Source organism: Herpailurus yagouaroundi, unplaced genomic scaffold, assembly GCF_014898765.1.
Source record: "Herpailurus yagouaroundi ecotype Mexico unplaced genomic scaffold, PumYag 213, whole genome shotgun sequence".
NCBI classification, from domain to species: Eukaryota; Metazoa; Chordata; class Mammalia; order Carnivora; family Felidae; genus Herpailurus; species Herpailurus yagouaroundi.
The window spans coordinates 14996143-15014906 of NW_024412444.1; the positions used below are offsets into that span (position 1 = coordinate 14996143).

At 49.5% G+C, this 18764-nt stretch overlaps 2 protein-coding genes across 5 annotated transcripts in view; one reads left to right on the forward strand and one right to left on the reverse strand.

Moving 5' to 3' along the window:
- TKT (transketolase) overlaps positions 1-14673 on the forward strand; it is a 44759-nt gene extending 30086 nt beyond the window's left edge. For 3 of the 4 annotated variants that reach the window (XM_040454802.1, XM_040454803.1, XM_040454800.1), the window contains 2 exons: positions 1029-1042; positions 14662-14673. Coding sequence is in view for 1 of the 4 variants with exons in the window: in XM_040454804.1 (XP_040310738.1) it covers positions 891-900; position 14659 (11 nt within the window). In the remaining 3 variants the exon portion in view is untranslated. Of the gene's footprint in view, positions 1-890; positions 901-1028; positions 1043-14658 lie in introns of all 4 variants that reach the window. The other variant, XM_040454804.1, reaches the window with a different exon arrangement.
- Positions 14674-15475: 802 nt separating this feature from the next.
- Positions 15476-18764, reverse strand: part of PRKCD (protein kinase C delta) — a 30056-nt gene continuing 26767 nt past the window's right edge. Inside the window, exon 19 of the mRNA XM_040454799.1 lies at positions 15476-16196. Coding sequence (XP_040310733.1) covers positions 16038-16196 — 159 coding nt within the window. The 3' untranslated portion in view covers positions 15476-16037. The remainder of the gene's footprint in view (positions 16197-18764) is intronic.

An 18764-nucleotide genomic window follows, 5' to 3' on the forward strand; every position in this document is an offset into this window, starting at 1 on the left:
AGTCAATGGCCTCCAGCCACCTCTTGACCTCTTTCCATCCCCTCAGCTCATTCTCAGTGTGGCAGCCCAAGGAACCTTCTAGAACCTGGTACAAATACTCTCCTGTTCAACAGCCCCCTTTCCATGACTCCCACCAGATGAAGCCCAGACACTGGCCGAGGCCCTGAGTGGCCTTCTGCCCCCCACTCGGCCTCCCCTCAAACTGTCTCCCCCTCACTGTCCAGGCCCCAGTACAGGCCCAGTTCCAGCTTCTCTCGGTTCTCTCCCACTTCCTCTTCTGCCTCCTACCCCTCCCCAGCTTGGGCTGGTGCCTAAACACTTAGGGCTGGGGAAAACACAAGTCAGTCTGGCCCAGGAAAAGAGGACCAAACAGGAAGAAGCGAGAGATTGGTGGGGGTGGAGGGTACAATCACAAGAGGCTTCTGGAGGAGGTTACATCCAGGAAACAGACTGGATTCTGACAGAGTGGGCTGTGTGTACATGGGGGGTGGGCGAGGGCCTTCCAGGAGGAAGGCACGGGCTATCTGGGCAACAGCAAACATCTAGCTTGACTGGAGGCCTCGCGGAAGGGGTGGAATGATATGGCCTTGAATACTTCTGATTTTACTTTTGCAGGAAGAGGAACTTCTTTCTTTCCTTCTCCAGTGTTTTACTGAATGCTTTCCATTGCCCAGGTTCTGTGCAAAGAGGAATCCAAAGGTGAGCCAGCCCCAGTCCATGGCCTCCAGGCCTGTGACTTCCCAAAGCTGGTTAATGAAGAGATAGGAGATTTCCTTCTGCAAGTACCAGGTCCTAGGCCCCAGGCAATGCCTTCCTGTGGCTTTCCTTAGCAAAGACAATGCAGACTACAAGGCTCAAAAAGGGGTTTGCTAAACCAAGAGAAAATAAAGGCAGAGAGTAGTTGGAGTCTGAAATTAAATCAAATTCAAACTAGTCAGACTTTCCAGAGGTTCCTAAACTTCCCAAACCAAAATATCATCAGACTCTCTGTTCATATCGCCCACACGCTTGGGAAGTCTGTGCACAAGCCGGAAGTGCGGTGGTGATCTCCAAGGCCACTCACCCTCTCACCAGCCTCTGGAGATAGTTAATCTAGACATCGTGGGGGCAAAAACTATCTTCCCCACGCCACTGCCTCACTGTCTGTGCTCATTTCCGTCCTCTCTCTCTCCTCCCAACTCAAACACAGTAGGATAACAGAAGGTGGGGGAGGGCAGGATGAAGCAGGAGAAACTTTAATATTTTAACCCAAAATTTAATATTTAAAAAAATTTTTTAATATTTATTTTTGAGACTGACAGAGAGCCTGAGTGTGAACAGAGGAGGGGCAGAGAAAGAGGGAGACACAGAACCTGAAGCAGGCTCCAGGCTCTGTGCTGACAGCTCAACATGGGGCTCGAACTCATGAACCATGAGATCATGACCTGAGCCAAACCAAAAGTCAGATGCTTAACCAACTGAGCCACCAAGTACCCTTGATTTGCCTGGACTCTGTTTTGGTTTTGTTTTGTTTTGTTTTTGGCTTTAGCAAGGTCTGTATTTTTTTTTTTTTTTAATATGAAATTTATTGTCAAATTGGTTTCCATGCCTGGACTCTTAAGTACAGTCAGAATCCACTTTCTTTCTTTTTTTTTTTTTTAATATTTTTGAGACAGAGAGAGAGAAACGGGGAAGAGGGACAGAGAGAGAGAGACACAGAATCCGAAGCAGGCTCCAGGCTCTGAGCTGCCAGCACAGAGCCCAACATAGGCCTCGAACTCACAAACCGTGAGATCATGACCTAAGCTGAAGTCGAATGTTTAACCGACTGAGCCACGCAGGTGCCCCAGAAATTTAATATTTTAATAAGTTGTCAACCAATGACAAATAAGTTGCAGGCTTTCTAAACTAAATATTTCTAAATTCTCATGCTTAAGAGGGTTCCCTAGAAAATGGCCTTCCTGAGATCTCTGGCTAGGAGAAATCTCTTCCTCTCTTCTCTGTATTTCTTCCTTTCATAAGGGAATTCGATTTATTACCTTCTATCAAGGCAATGTGTTCTGAGTTGTGAAATCCTTAAAACCTGGGTAATTTCTTGTTTCGTCTTTATTTTCTCCACATAGCCAGGGACAATGCTTTTGCACAGGGCAGATGTCACATGAATGGCTGTCCAACAAAGTGGGTAATTAAGAAAAGAGTAGCAAAATAGTACATCAGCCTGAGAAAACTTTGTGATGGTGGTTGGAAGAGTTCCATGTGCAGACACATTGCCGAAGGTTTCCTGCGTTTCGTCACCATAGAAACACAGGAGTGCATCCACAGCTATAGCGGGAATGACTTTTACTTTTATAAAGGAATGTTAAATCATGTGACCTCTGGAATGGCTTTGCCTGCCTTTGCAACTCCAGATGACAGTTCGCCGAAGCTTCATTACGATGCCAGCCACCCACACAGTCACTGTCGCTGGTGTTCTTTGTTCCTCAGTGTGGATCTATATTTCCGTCTGGAATACTTTTTCTTCTGCTTGAAAGTCTTCCTTTAACATTTTCTATACATGTTGGAGATTAATTACTTTGGCTTTGGCTATCTGAAAAACTTTTTTTTTGAGTAAATTCTGCTCCCCAACGTGGGGCTTGAACTCACAACCCCCGGATCAAGAGTCACATGCTCTACTGAGTGAGCTGACCAGGTACCCCTGAAGACTCTTTATGACACCCTTGCAGGCCATAGAATTTCAGGTTGACACGGTTTCCCCCCTGCCTTTGATATTTTAAAGATTTGTCCTCATTGTCACCTCACTCACATGGTTTCCAAAGAGAATCCTTGTGTTTTTTGGTTCCTCTGTAACATGATGGTTTTCTCTGGCTACTTCAAAGATCTTTTTACCACTGGTTTTTATCAATTATTTATGTAATTCATTGTGACATGTTTTGGTGTAGTTTTCCTTCTGCCTAGTGTGTTTGGGGTCCATTGAACTTCTTGGCTCTGTGGGTTTATAGTTTTCATCAAATATGGAAATTTTCTGCCATCATTTCTTCCAGTATTTTTTTCTTTTGCACCATTATCCCCTCCTCCTCCTGAGATTTCCCTTACGTGCAGATTAGATTGCTTAAAATTGTACCACAACTCAGTGGTGCTCTGTTGTTGTTTTTTTTAATTATTTTTTTCCTCTGGGCTTCATTTTTGGATACTTTCTAGTCCTGTGTCTTCAAGTTTACTAATTGTTTTATCTGCAATGTCTAATCTGCTGTTAATCCCAACCAGCATGTTTTTCATCTCTAGAAGTAGGATTTGGGTTTTTCTATCCTCCATATCTCTGGTTTGTTTTTTTTTTTTTTTATTTTTGTTTTTGTTTAATGGGCTATAATCTTTTAGCAAACCTGAGTGGGAGGTGCAGAGATTTCCCATACACCCCCCCATCTCCACATATGCACAGCCTCCCTCCCTATCAACATCCCCACCAGAGTGGTGCATTTGATACAGTTGATGAACTTACACTGACACATCATTATCACCCCAAATCCACAGTTTACATTAGGGTTCACTCTTCAGGTTATATTTTCTGTGGGTTTGCACAAACGTATAATGACATGTGTCCACCATGATAGTAACACACAGAATAATATCACTGTCCTAAAAACCCTATGTGCTCCTGCCTAGTCATCCTCTACATAACTTTTTTAATACATGGAATACAGTTATAATAACTTTAATGTCTTTGATTATTCTAACATTGTGTTGGTTTTGGGTCAGTTTTTTTTTAATGTTTATTTTTGAGAGATAAAGTGTGAGTGGGGAACAGGGAGAGAGGCAGACACAGAATCTGAAGCAGGCTCTAGGCTCTGAGTTGTCAGTACAGAGCCCAATGTGGGGCTCAAACCCACAAATTGTGAGATCATGACCTGAGCTAAAGTCAGACGCTTAACCAACTGACCCGTCCAGGTGCCCCTGGGTCCTTTAAGTTTATTTACTTACTTTGAGAGAGATTGTGCAAGCGGGGGTGGGGTGCAGAGAGAGGGAGAAAAAGAATCATAAATAAGGTCCACATCATCAGCGCAAAGCCCGACATGGGGCTCAAACTCACAAACTGCGAGATCATGACCTGAGCTGAGATCAGGAGTCAGACGCTTAACTAAGCCACTGAGGCACCCCGGCTTTGGGTCAGTTTTAATTGATTGATATTTCTACTATTTCTTTTCATGTCTGGTTATTTCTGATTGGGTATCAGACATTGTGAATTTTACCTTACTGAGCACTGGATATTTTCTGAATTCTCATAAAAATTATCAGGCTTTTTTCTAGGATGTACTTTCTTGGTATTTTATATAGTAACCCCTAAATCATGAGCTTCTGCAGTCTGGCTTCTGGGAACAGATCCTGTTCCACCCCTATGTGGGTTCTGAGGATTGTTCCCTCTGATCCACACAGAGGGCTCTTTCCCCAGCCTTGGGTCTTTTCCTTGCACATGTGTACCAATGGGCACTCAAGCTGAGTGCTCAGAGAGGATCCTGGGCATCTCTCCAGCCTGCTTTCTCTCTCTCTCATCTCCAGTAGGCTACACTGAATTCTAGCCACCTTGGCTTCCCTGAACTTCTAGCTGCTTCTCCTCGACTTGAGGAGCCCACTGGGCACCACCTGTGTTTCCCGCCCTGTTCTCGGCCTGGAGACCGTCTCCAGGCAGTAAAGCCAAGGCAATCAGAGGGCTCACCTCCTTTGTCCCCATCTCTCAAGAAGCACTGCCCTTCACTGCCTGATGTCCAGCATCTCGAGAACTGTTGTTCCATTGATTTTTTTTTTTTTAGTTTTTTTTTTTTTTTTTTTTTTTTTTTTTTTTTTCAGTCAGGAAGGTAAATACAGTCCCTTTACTCCATCTTGGCTGAAAGCAGGATTCTACATCCTTTATTTAGATAAATAAATTGTGTGTAGGATGGAACATCCATGCATGGAAAGCAATGCTTTAACCAGTCACAGAAGACTACATATTGCATGATTCTATTTATATGAAATGTCCTGAAAGGCAAGTCTATAGTCAGAAAGTCAATTAGTGGTTGTCTAGGGTTGGACAGGGGAGAATTGGGGTGTGGGGTTCCTTTCTAGGTGATGAAGCTGTCCTCACATTGATGGTGGCCATAGTTCCACAACTCCACGAACACACTGAAAGCCACTGAACTTTGCACTTTAAATGGGTGAATTGTATGGCATGAGAATTTCAAAGTTCTCACAAACAGAAAAGAACAGCACGTGAGCTGCAACACTTAGCAAAAATCAATTTTGAAAGCATGCCCGGGGGATATCCAGGGGCAGCAGGGTCCTCAGGACACAGATACTGTTTGTATGAAGCTTAAACACAGGGAAGACAACTCCCTAGACTATGTTCAGGGATGCCTATAGGCCTGTGGTGCAGAGAAATGCTCCACATACTAAAAGTGGCTTCTGGCCCCTCTGGAAGAATAGAGAAAATGACAGGGGTGTGTGCTGGGGAGGGAGGCATAAAGGGGGCAGTTTTACCTCCAATGTTTTATTTCTTAGTCTGGGGCAAAATCCTTCTCTATCCTTTCCTATATGCCTTAGAGTTTAAAAAAAAATAATAATGTTTATTTTTGAGAGACAGAGACAGAGAGACCGAGTACAAGCAGGGGAGGGACAGAGAGAGAGGGACACAGAATTTGAAGCAGGCTCCAGGCTCTGAGCTGTCAGCCCAGAGCCCGACACAGCTGAAACCCACGAACCATGAGATCATGACCTGAGCCGAAGTCGGAGTCGGAAGTTCAACCAATTGAGCACCCCTGAGAGTTTTCTTAATAGGATCACTTGTAGGACCAATCACTCTGCACTCCCACCCAAGTCAGGCACTCTGCTTCCTCGTGTAGTCCAAGCCCCTTGCCTGGGTCTGACTTCCCATCTCATGCAGGTGCAGAGAGAGCACCAGAGAGTTTAAGAACCCAACCTTTTCTACTTGAAGCTTATTTTCTCTCCCCCAGAGTAACGCAGCTTTGCCATCACCCTTGCACATGCTGTGTGTTTCCCAACCTTCTGAAAGCCCAGGAAAAAGCCTCCCAGCTCCTAAAGACAGCTGCCAGTGGAACCACGTGAGGTGCTCCTCTGTACCTCCCCCCAGGGCTCTGCCCTCTCCTGCCACCACCCCCCCCACCCCGCCCCGCCCCCGCTGCCTCCAAGAAATGCCAAGCTCCTAGTAACCCCCACCTTCAGGCCGCATGCCCAGCAGGCACTGGTTGAAAGACTTCACTGAAGCACTCCTCTCACCTCCAGCTGGTGTCCCTCCCTGAGAGCTCCATTTCTAGCCAGCCTCATGCAGGCTCGGGGCTGAATCAGGCCTAGCCCCTAGGTGCCAGGTGGGGAGAGGGGGGCCCAACCACAGATAGGCAGGGCTGGGAGCAGGACTGCCACTCAGGGGACCACTTATCCCTGGGGGACCTGTATATAAAGGGCTCTGCCCAGCTCCCAGGCCTCTGCACTCACCCCTGCCTGAGGCTGCTTCTCTGCCCCCAGCCTCTCACCTGCTCATTCTTTTTAACTTAAAAAAAAATTTTTTTTATTGTTTATTACTTTTGAGAGAGAGACAGACAGACAGACTGAGAGCAAGCAGGGAAGGGGCAGAGAGAGAGGGAGACACAGAATCCGAAGCAAGCTCCAGGCTCTGAGCTCTCAGGACAGAGCCTGACGCGGGGCTTGAATTCACAGACCGTGAGATCATGACCTGAGCTGTAGTCGGCCGCCCAACCGACTGAGCCACGCAGGAGCCCCTAACTTTTAAAAACTGAAATGTCACCTCCATAAAGAAAAGCACATAGAACAGATACACAGTGTAACAAATTGTTAAAAAAAAAGAGATACCTGTGTAACCAGCAGTCAGGTCAAGAGACAGAATGCCTGGCAGTTCTTTAAAAAACACCTTTAAAACTCATGATACATTCTGAACGTAAAGATAGGCACAGAGATTAAAACAGCAGCTACAGACCCTCCATGGAGTTCTATGAGCTTCTAAAGGTTTTCCTTACATGTTTCAGATTTGTCTTAAGAGGCAAAACATTACAGATGGAAGTTGAGCCCTTCAGGTACCCTCCAGACCCCATGCATCTCCCTCACCCCCAAGAGGTGGCCAGTGTCCTGGCCCCACATTCCCACCCCTGGTCTGTGAACTTGAACTTCACACCGAACTGCAGTCTGAGCTCCACACAGTACTATTTCATCACTTTGCACTTACCCTTCCGCCATGTGACCTGCCCTCAACTGTGGATTTGAGATTTTATCAGTGTCGAAGCCCTGAAGCCGGCAGCTTTCTCCCACAGAGAAAGCAGAGGAACCAGTATTCTGCCGCAGGAATCCACCTGCAGTTCTGGATCTAGTCTCCTATTGAGGACATTCAGTTGTTTCCAACTTTGTATTTTACAAACAACGAGGCAACGAACATTCCTGCACCTGTGGCTACCACCAAGACTTTCTCCAGCAGTGCAAACTCTGGGTCCTCAGCCTCCCCAAAGAGTACCAATTGCCTTCCAGGAGAAGGGGGCCAATTTACAGCCCACCCTTGCTAACAGGGACCCACTGCTTCGAACGTCAGCAATTAGCAGATGGTAGGGGTTGCAAGGACCTATTCATTCTTTAGATCTCCAGATTAGATGTCTCCTCTTCCAGAAGGCTTTTCTCAGTCCCCGCTGCTCTCCCAGGAAAAACCAGCACACCCTCTCCGTACCCACAGTCCACCAGGCGCCTCACCCCATCCTCCTGCAATTGTCTGCTCACACACCTGCCTCCCCCAGGAGACCATGAGGCCTGTTCCTTGTTTGCACCGGTTTCCTCCCATCCTGCAGAGGCCCTGACAAACAGTGCATACTAAATGCTCACAGAATGAATCGGCTTTCTTCTGGGAGTCATGACCAGAAATGTGTTAGAAAAGCCACCCGTGCAGGATCTGACCTTCATAGCTACTAGAGAAACATCAGTGCAACCTGCCTATCCCCGCAGCCCAGATGCTACCAGCAGGAGATGCATTTGGGGGACTCGGTGTGGGGGGCAGGGGGGTTCTCCAGCTCTGCCTCTGCAACATGCTCGGGAGGCTCATGAGGCTTGAGGAGAGATTTCAGCGTGGGGTGTAAGACCCACACAGGAGGGGGCAGGGGTTCTTTCTGCCGCAGCCATAACTTTCAATAGAATTTCATGACAGTGGTAATTACTGCCTTTCATATCACTTGGTTTTAATTTGTGCCAAGAGTGGGGGTATTTGACATTCAATTTTTCTTTTTCATAACTTAAATCCACATGAGACCCACTCACCGTTCATATCAGCCTTAGACCCTCATTTTCCTGCTGTCGAGCTGGCTCATGTCCAGAGCCCCTAGCGAGGGCAGCAGTGAAGGACGTTGCTGCCAGGTCTGGAATCCGCTCTCAACTCACAATCCACTGCTCTTCACTCCCGACCCAGGGAAACTACGTCCTCTCCCTTTCTACAGGTTTCCCGGATGCTACTAGTCTGGGCTTGTACTGACAGCCTTGTTATGAGGCAAGCATGCATGAAGTAAAACATTCACGGAGTTCATAAGAACAATAGTCTCAGATTCCCTGAGTGCTTACCGGGTGCCAAGCTGCAAGAAGGCTTCCGTGCAGTAGCTTCACAACCTTATAAAGAAGGTGCTGTCGGGGCGCCTGCGTGGCTCCGTCGGTTAAGCGTCCGACTTCAGCCCAGGTCATGATCTCACGGTCTGTGACTTCGAGCCCCGCGTCGGGCTCTGTGCTGACAGCTCAGAGCCTGGAGCCTGCTTTGGATTCTGTGTCTGCCTCTCTCTCTGCTCCTCCACTGCTCATGCTCTCTCTCTGTCTCAAAAATAAATAAAAACATTTAAAAAAAGAAAAAAAAAGAAGGTGCTGTTATGAACAAGCTACAGGTGAGGAAACTGAGGCTCAGAGAGGCCGAGTAACAGCTGGGGATGGGTCAGGCAGGTGTACACCTATATTGGCTCCACACCTGCATCCTATGGGTTGGCCATAAGCACTGCCACCTTCTGGCACACATTAGGCTGAGTACGAATACGATTCCCACAAAAACAGGGGCGTTTGACATCCAGCTATTGACAAACCTGCATGAGGACTTAAAGACAATCTTTTTTTCTTTTTTAAACATACATTGTTTTCAGGGCACCTGGGTGGCTCAGTCACTTAAGTGTCCGACTCTCGACTTTGGCTCAGGTCATGACCTCATGGTTTGTGAGATCAAGCCCTGCAGAGGGCTCTGTGCTGACAGAGCAGAGCCTGCTTGGGATTCTCTCTTCCTCCCTCTGCCCCTCCGCCACTCAAAATAAATAAATAAACATTAAAGAAAAATAAAACCACTGGCACATTTAGAGGAATAGCTTTAAAAAAGACATTGTTTTCAAACGGGGCATTCAAGAACATTTAAGCTTAACGAGATCCATTTTTAATTCAAAGCAAGCCTTTTATGAAATGCATTATTTTTAACTTATTTGATTCAAAGTATGCTTAATTGTTTCTGAACTCATGATTTAAAACCCAGGAAGTTGCTTCAGAGGACTTGCCAATATTATTGATGGCAGGTTTCTACTGGACTGTGACCAGCCGCAGCTGCCTTTCTCTTAAACGGGCTTTGGATCTCTGCCACCCACCAGATGGTGGACATCACCTTCTGAGGTCGCTGGGTTCTGGTCACCTGCCACTGCTAAGGCCACCCGGCAGGACTGGCAGCCTTCCCTGCTTGTCCCTACTTACCCTTGACCCTCCCCATCCCAGAGCAGGGGCAGGGGACAGAGAAGGAGGGGCAGGACAGTGCTGGGGGTATAGCAAGGGCTCAGTGGATGCTTCATGCTCACTCGTGTTCATTCATCAGCGTTTCCTGACTGCCCACTGTGTGCCGGGCTCGGTGTGAGCCTGCAGTGGACAGAAAGGAGGAGGCACGCTGCTGCCCTACGGGAAGGGGAAGGCTGGGGACACAAATGGCTGTTCCCCCTGAGGGTCTGCCTTTGTCCCAGCTTCTGCCTCCCTGTGTGACCCAGCCCAGCCCCTTTCCTTTTTTTTTTTTTGTTGTTGTTTTTGAAATGTTTATTTTTGAGAGGCAGTGTGAGCAGGGGAGGGGCAGAGAGAGGGGGACAGAGGTTCTGCACTGGGCTCCATGCTGACAGTAGCGAGCCCCATGCAGGGCTCAAACTCACGAATCGCAAGATCATGACCTGAGCCAAAGTCAGTAGCTCAACGGACGAGCCACCCAGGTGCCCCACCCCTTTCCTTCTTTAAGCTCAGTTTTCCATCGTGAATCCACAGAGATCCCCACTGAAGATTCACCCTCTCTGAGGGTCCTTTCAGCTCTATGGCAGCTTGCCCATGCCCCATCCTACCTGCCCTCCATTGTCTCTGCCTGTCACCAGGCCCACCTTCCCTCTTTCTGGAGCCTTTGGGGACCAGGGCAAGGGACTCACATGCTCTCCCTAATAGCTCCTGAGCAAGCCCTGGAGACTGTGGGAGATTTCTTGTCTCTGCAGAAAACATCACAACAGAGCCCCCAGCCCAGAGCCCCAGGGCAAGTTGTCCTTGACCTCTCAGAGCCTAGTTTGCTGATTTATAAAATGGGAAGACTACCAGTTTTCTCCTCATGGGACTGTTGTGAGGATTAATTGTCTTCGATGCTGTAGGGAAAGCATCAAGCACAGTGCTAGACTCAGGGTGTCCCCTTCACGAGCTCTTAAAACACACACACACAGTAAGTGCAAGATCAGCCCTGTTGAGTGACAGCTCCAAAGGCTGCCTGTTGAGCTCCTGGCACAGAGCAGGCACCCATTCTGTGTCAGAATGCATGAATTTGGTAACAGAGCCCCAAACTGCCATGCCACCCACAGAAATCGTCCCTCCACCAACACAGGTGAAATCAGCAGAAAGCTAAACTCCCATCTCAGAAGAATAAAAAGGAAAATATCTTCCCCCAGAAGACTTGGAGCTTTGTATGGTGCTTAATGTGGGCTGAACAGTAAATAGCAGGGCTTTCAGAGTATGTATTTCTCAGCAGGGAAAGAGAATAAATTGGGGGTCTTCTAAGGTCGCTGAAAAAGCCTGATTTGGGGACTGGTGTTAAAGTTTCAAAGGTTTATTTTTTTTAATGTTTTTATTTATTTTTGAGACACAGAGAGACAGAGCATGAGCAGGGGAGCGGCAGAGAGAGAGGGAGACACAGAATCTGAAGCAGGCTCCAAGCTCTGAGCTGTCAGCACAGAGCCCGACGCAGGGCTTGAACTCATGGAGTGTGAGATCACGACCTGAGCTGAAGTCGGACGCTTAACCGACTGAGCCACCCAGGCGCCCCAAAGTTTCAAAGGTTTAAATCACTGAGACTACAGAGGGTTGTATTCAATCACATGAAAGACCCAGGGAGTGCCCCAAACCTCACAGGTCTGGCCTCACCTGAGCCGTACTGACTTGGGCCTAGAATCCACCTTTGAGGGTCTTCCTTTGCCCCCCTTCCCCTTCTCTGCTACCAGGTTCCATTTTCCAGTTGCGCGCATCTCCCCTTCGCCAGAACCAAGAAGATAAGAAGGTGCCTGGGAAGGTAGTCAGGACTCAGAGGAACCAACAGGAGCTTTTCCAGCCTCTAACCACCCACAGGGTAGTCTGAGGTCACCTGCTGGGCACAGTCAGACCGCAAGAGGGAGCCAGAGGTCCCACCCAGCTAAGAGGGGCCAAAGAGAAGGCAGGTGCACGGTGGGCTCCAGAGTACAAACCCCCAGCCTGCTGGAATGAGGCCAAGAGCATCCGTGGGAGGTCCTGGACTCACTAGCCCCTCCCACCTTGGCAAATTCGAAACACCTCGTTTCCTGCTATTAAAACTTGAGGAGAACAGGGAGCTCCCAGCTCATATCAGCTATGCACACTTTAATAAGGAATAAATTAAGGAAATGTGACTGTGATGTTGGGATGAATGCCAGAGAATGGGTTAGAGATATGGACTAGCCCCAGGATCCTTTTACAGGTCAGGACAGACGTATAGATGTATAACCTTCGCATCCCTGAGTCTCTTAAAAATGGTCCTCCAGCATCTCCTTGCTGGAATATTTCCCCAGGGACTACTGACACGATGGGGATTAAGAACTCAACACAGTATCTGGCAGAAAGCGGGTCCTCCCTGGCCTGAGCCTGCAGCAAAACCGGCCACCAGAGGGCGCTGTAGCACAGCCAGCTTCAGGCTTTCTGGCCACGGAGCTCCTGGACTCAGGGTCCCAGCGGTAAAGGCTGGTGACTTCACCTTCCAGGGTGTGGCCTGTTCAGAGCAGCGTTTCCTTTTTATTATTTTTTTTAATGTTTACTTATTTTTTGAGAGAGAGAGAGAGCCGTAGAGGGCAGAGAGGGGGGGTGGGGAAACAGATGATCCGAAGTGGGCTCTGCGCAGAGAGACTGATGCAGGCCTGAACTCAAGAGCCATGAGATCATGATCTGAGCCGAAGTCAGACTCTGAAACCAACTGAGCCACCCAGGTGCTCCAGAGCAGCATTTCCTGACTTCCCTTGGATTACTGGGCAAAATGCAGATTCATGGCTCCCACCTAACTGGCTCCTAATCGATGCAGGTTGGACCCTCCAGGGAGCTTTAAAAATGCTGATGCCTGGTCCTTCTCCAGAGATCACCATTTTTTATTAGACACAGGCACCCTGAGCATGAGGTTCCAACGTGCTGTCAGCGCTGAGACCTGCTGCTTAGAACTTGGCACAGTGGCCATGTCTCATCAGTACGTGCTGCATGCTGAATTTGAGAGACTTAAAGGGACTTTGGTCTGGGCAGTCCATTTGTTCATTCATCCCTCTCTGTAGCCCCGCCCTGTGCTCCCAGAACCTATGGGTGCCTTCATAAGCTGGCACATAGAACTACTGGGTGGAGTCACTCTGAATCTTTCTAACTTGCTCATTTTGGTCTCCTGGCCTTGCACCACTTTTTATGTTAGGAAAGTATTCAACCAGCTCCCCAACTGCTGGGCTTTCTGCTTCCTTCCAATTAATCCATGCGATGGCAGGCATCCTGGGCCAGCCTCCTGGGGCCTGTGGGTGAGGTTCCTCTGAGCAGCTCTGCCTGAGAAGGGGGATGGCTGGGACATGGGGTGGGGGCGTCTGAGGTTTTAATCGAAACTGCCAAGTTGCTCCCCACTGTCCAGTCAGAGGCCCAGGAATTCAAACTGCACGTGCAGCTGGTAGGTCCTCTGTCCTGATTGAGGGAATGGAATCACATGACTGCTGTTGACTAAGCTTATTTTTGTGTCCTGAGTCCGTGGGGAGCTCTTAGAGTCCTCCTCCTCACCCACAAGCAGCAGCATGGTTATCCCCACTTCACAGAAAAGGAGGTTGAAGCTCCAGGAGGTTGTCACTCCCTGAGGTCACCAACTAGGGACAAGCAGGAGTCGAACCCGGGGCCATCTGACAGCAGAGCCCATGTTCCTGCCCCCCAGGCCCTCCTGCATCCGTTACCATGCCTGCCCAGCACTGAGCTCGAGGCCTGGCACACATTTCGGACAGGGCACAGCACTCCATCTGACCCCTGCAGGGGGTGAGGGGGGCTGAGCTCACTGCTCCGTTTGCACACCTACTTGGTAGGTGGAGGGGAACAGCCTGCCTGCTTCTGGATCCCCAGGTTTCAGTGTAAATGTGGTTCTGGGCCCAGCCACAAGAGGCATTTCCTGAGGCTGCCGGGTCAGGCCTGGCACCTACCCAGCTCTGACAACAGGCCTGGAGCCACACAGCCTCCCAGGGAGTTTGGCAGCACCCTGGCCATTGCTTCCCCTTCCCAGGCTGCTTGAGGTGGGCTCCACAGACCCAGCCCCTGCCCTTTCCTGGGCTCTTGTACCCTGTGGGGTACAAGCATCAGTCCTTAAGGGGCTCCCTAAAGCCAAGAGCTCCTCAAAGCAGCAAGATTGTCCCATTTTACAGATGAGGGAACTGAAGCTCAATGAAAAACCTCGTGGATGGCAGAGTGAAACTCAAACTCCAGGCTCCTGACTCTCAGCACCACATTCTTCCCATCACCCTCTGCTCCCTCTGACTGATAAACCACTCATCCCCACTCCACACAGGAGGAAGCTGGGGCTCTCGGTGCAAGGCTCTGCCTTGGAGCTGCAGAACAATGGAGAGAGGCTTGGAGTTCAAACACCAACTGTACTTTCGTTCTAAATTCACTCTGCACAGCCCCACGGGGTCTCTCAGGGCCTTGTGTGTATTGCAGCAGAGGTAGGGGTCGGGATCCCCCAGCACAGCCCATGCCACGCTGTCTCTTCCACCGGACCGTGAGTCCCACTTCGGGGGTTTTCACTGCTGTTCAGCAGAGGGGGGATTCAACAACTGCTTTCCAGAGAGTACGGCTGGTGGATGGAGAGGGGAGGGGGCCTTTAGTCTCTCTGGGGAGAGTTTGCTGCCCCCATCCCCACAGCCCCCTCCCCTGGCCAGTACCAGCCCCACCTCATCCCACCTCTCTCCAGCCTTGGAAACTTGTACCTCAGCCCAGAAAAATGAACTTGCTGGAAGTCAGCTGCCCGGCTGTCAGGGCCAACCAATCAGGCACTGGGGCATTTTGCCCACCTCCAGGGATGAAGGGCCAGGGGCTGGACCAGGGGGGCTGGAGGGCAGGCCCTGCCTCAGGCCTGTGGCCTAGAGTGGGGGGGGGTGGTGGTAGAGAAGGGGGGAGGAGTAGGGAAAGAGGCTGAGAGGAAGAAATGGGAAGCCAGAGGGAGGGAAACACCGAGGTGGCGGTAAGGGAGAGCTGCCCATGCTCAGGGGTCACTGGTCGCCACCTTTGTCTCTCGGAGCCAGTGTCCTCACTACACCGCAGGCACACTGGAGCATGGTGCTCAACCCCGATGCAGCTGCTCAGCGTGTTCTCATCCTTCTTCTCCCATCCTGCTCCCCTCCCCTTCCCCAGGCAGGCAAGGACTCTTGAGAAGTAGATTCTAGAACTCTAACACAGACTTCTCTGTGGCAGGGACAGGGAAAAATAGCGATGAGATACAGAGTTCCATCTAGTTATCACCTCGCCTTGTCCCCATTTTACAGTTGAGGAAGCTGAGCCTTAAGATGATTAAGTGATAGGCCCATGTCTTTTGGCTACGCTGGGATTTGAATCTAGATGGGCCTGAAGCCTCAGCCCTATTTCCTTCCTCTTCTCTGTCCTCCCCAGTCCGGGCCAGCCTCCAAGCCTTTGCTCATGTCTCTCTGCTCTTCCAGACTGGCCCTCACTCTCCTAACACAGCCTGTGGTGGGTCCCACCTCCTCCCATCGCCCCACAGACACATTCAGGACTCCCTTCAGCCACCCAGAAAAAAGGTTTCTGCTTTAGGCCCAGGGCCTTAGAGGCACAGGAAACCCATAAATACAAACACATTTGCATGAAAACCCAGGCATCTGTGTCTGCAGCTAACAGCTCAGTTAGCTTCCAGGATAGAGCTTCCAGAAGTGGGAGCAGCGGCCACCAGCGTTCCTGGGACAAATGTGTCCCGACAGCCAGGTCAGTACCATTTGGTGTTTATTCAGACACACAGATAAAAGAACCTGGTGGTTCAAACAGCTTGTGCTCTTTTTTGTTTTTTGTGGTCACATACATGTATCTGTGTATATATGTATATATATATACATATATATTTTAAAAAATCAATAGATCACCAGTCCCTCATATGTTTCTTCTATACTGAGCAATATATACAGCCTATTATATATATGTGTGTGTGTGTGTGTGTATAATATATTTTTTCAATAGATAACTACATTCAAGTAATGAAACACAGGATTTACAATTTCCCTCTGATGGCAGAGGAAAAGCAAATTCACACATAGTTCACAGAAGTACCACAAGAGCCCAGCCAGACAGGAGCTGAGGCCCCTCCTGGAGGTAAGGGGGTGGCAGCAGCAGAAATCAGACAATCACACTGTTGCTCATTGTTGGGGGTGGGGGCGGGCAGGTACCGATGAAGGGGGACGCCCAGTCTGCTCTGCCTCGGGCTGGATGGGCAGGCCGTGCTGGCTGACGCAGGCTCCTCAGCTGGGGAGGGTTGGGGGGCATGTCTGGAAGTCTCACTTTTCCAGGAGTCTCTCAAATTTGGGGTTCACGAAGGAGAAGCCAGCAAATGCAGTTTGGTCCATGGAGTCGATGAGGTTCTTGTCGGTGTAGGAGAGGCGTGCCTTCTCGTTCAGGAACTCCTGGTCAAAGTTGCTGTAGTCTCCAGGGGACTTCTGTGGGCAGAATGCAGGGGCAAGTGAGTGGGACCCAAGGGGTGGCCGTCCAAAGGTTCCTGAGTTCCCAAGATTGCGTCCCAAACACCTCAGGATCCCCATAGTGCTGGGCCAGACCAGAGCTGGCCTTTTTTTTTTTTTTTTATGTTTATTTTACTTGTTTTTTTTTTTTTTTTAATGTTTATTTATTTTTGAGAGAGACAGAACATGAGTAGGGGAGGGGCAGAGAGACAGGGAGACACAGAATCCAAAGCAGGCTCCAGGCTCTGAGCTGTCAGCACAGAGCCCAATGCAGGGCTCAAACTTGTGAACTGTGAGATCATGACCTAAGCCGAAGTCAGATGCTTAACTGACTAAGTCACCCAGGTGCCCTGAGCCAGCCTTATTAAGAACAGAAAAGGGAGTCTCTCCCAACAGCCTGAGAGGATCCCAGCTGGATAGTGGGTGCTATCTCACCAGGGGGGATAAAGGAAGCCATCAAGGAACTCTGGGCCTGGATAAGGAGAGGTGGGCATCATCCTGAACAGGGTTCTAGCAAACCACAGCCTGTGAGCGAACCCCACCCACCAAAAGCTTTAAGAATGGCTTCAAAAAAAAAAAAAAAAAGAATGGCTTTCACATTTTTTTTTTTAATTTTTTTTTTCAACGTATTTATTTTTGGGACAGAGAGAGACAGAGCATGAACGGGGGAGGGGCAGAGAGAGAGGGGGAGACACAGAATTGGAAACAGGCTCCAGGCTCTGAGCCATCAGCCCAGAGCCTGACGCGGGGCTCGAACTCCCGGACCGCGAGATCGTGACCTGGCTGAAGTCGGACGCTTAACCGACTGCACCACCCAGGCGCCCCTCACATTTTTAATGTTTAGGGGAAAAAAATCAAAAGGAGACTAATATTTCATGATACGTAAAATTTAAATGAAATCCAAATTTCAGTGCCTGTAAATAAAGTTTTATTAGTGTAAGACTATACACATTCGTTGATAAATCTTCTATGGCTGCTTTGAGACTGGCCTGCAAAGCCTGAAATATTTAGCACCAGCATGTTCCAGGAAAAGTTTGCCAAGTCTGCTTCTGGGGATACAATGGAATGATACTAGATCTCAGGCTGGTGGCCTTCAGGTCAAACTGAGCAGGTAGGTACAATCATTTTGACTGGTACTGGGTTTTAATGGGATTTGAGTCAATTATTTTATTTTTTATTTTTTAAAAGAATTATATATATATATATATATAAAATGTTTATTTATTTTTCAGAGAGAGAGAGACAGAGCATGAGCGGGAGAGGAGCAAACACAAAATCCAAAGCAGACTCCAGGCTCCGAGCTGTCATTACAGAGCCCGATGCGGGGCTCAAACCCACGAACTGCGAGATCATGACCTGAACTAAAGTTGGACGCTTAACAGACTGAGCCACCCAGGCGCCCCTAGCCAATTATTTTAAAATTGGACAATTTGACACAAAAACCCAGATTTCTGGCTTCTTTTGAAAACTGGCAGAGCAAACAGCCTTGGCCCCATTTCCCGGGAGGTCCACTCTTGGTACTGAAGCCCCTCGGACAGCTCGCCAGAGGCCCCATCATTTCCCACTGACGGCCCTGCTGACCTACACACCTGCCCTGTGTTTTCTAGTGCAGAGAAATAAATCGGCCCCTCTTTCTAGCAAAAGCGAGAGACTGAAAGCAGGCTGTGTGGCCTTCCTACAGCTGGCCTGGCCTGGTGATACGGTGCCCAGCCCAGGGGACCCCGAGTTTGAGACCCCTGGAGCAAGGGCGATGCTCTCTGGTGACAAAACACAAATGTGGGGCACATTACACAGGCTGCCTGCCTGGGGGCAGTGTGTCCTGACAGAGACAAAGGGAGCGAGAGGGAAGAGCTATGGTCAGAGAAGGGCTACAGAGTCTAACTTCTTACCTAAGAATTCTGGCCCGAACCTGCCTCTGCTCTCCTGCTGGCTCCTAGGTGGCCTCTGTAGATTCTGGGCCTTTGTGTGAACATTCCTCCTCTGTCTGGAATGCCTCGCAGCTGCCCTCTGCCTGGCCTAGTCTCCCCACCCTGCCCATACCCCACTTCTTCTCAGACCCACTCTGTTCTCTACATCTGGGCTCCTGCTGACAGACCCTCCCACCCCCGCCCAGTGACAACTGGTCATGTGTGGCCTTGTGACAGCTCTCGTACTGTCGTTTCCTATCACAAATGATCATCAGTGTGCAAGTGATGATCTCCCCCAGGGGCTGGAGTTTCTCTGGCTCTGGGCCTGGGAGTGCAGCTCAGCACGGTACCTATCAGGCACTCAACAGGCAGCCAGCAGGCTCCCAGCATTTCCAGTATTTCTTGGAAGACAGATGGGAGGGAGGGAGCGAGGTCTTAACTCTGCTTCCCACAGCCTAGTCGCCTGCATACAGGGGGCCCTAAAGAATGTCTGGATCTGCAGTTCCCACTGTTTCTTGACTGACTGAGTGAGGGAGAGAGAGGGTGAGAACACAAGGGTAGAGGCTGTGACCGAATGTGCACGTGAGGCCGGGAAAGCGGGTTTGCTGGCAGAATGGAGAGGAGGAAGGCATGTAAATGA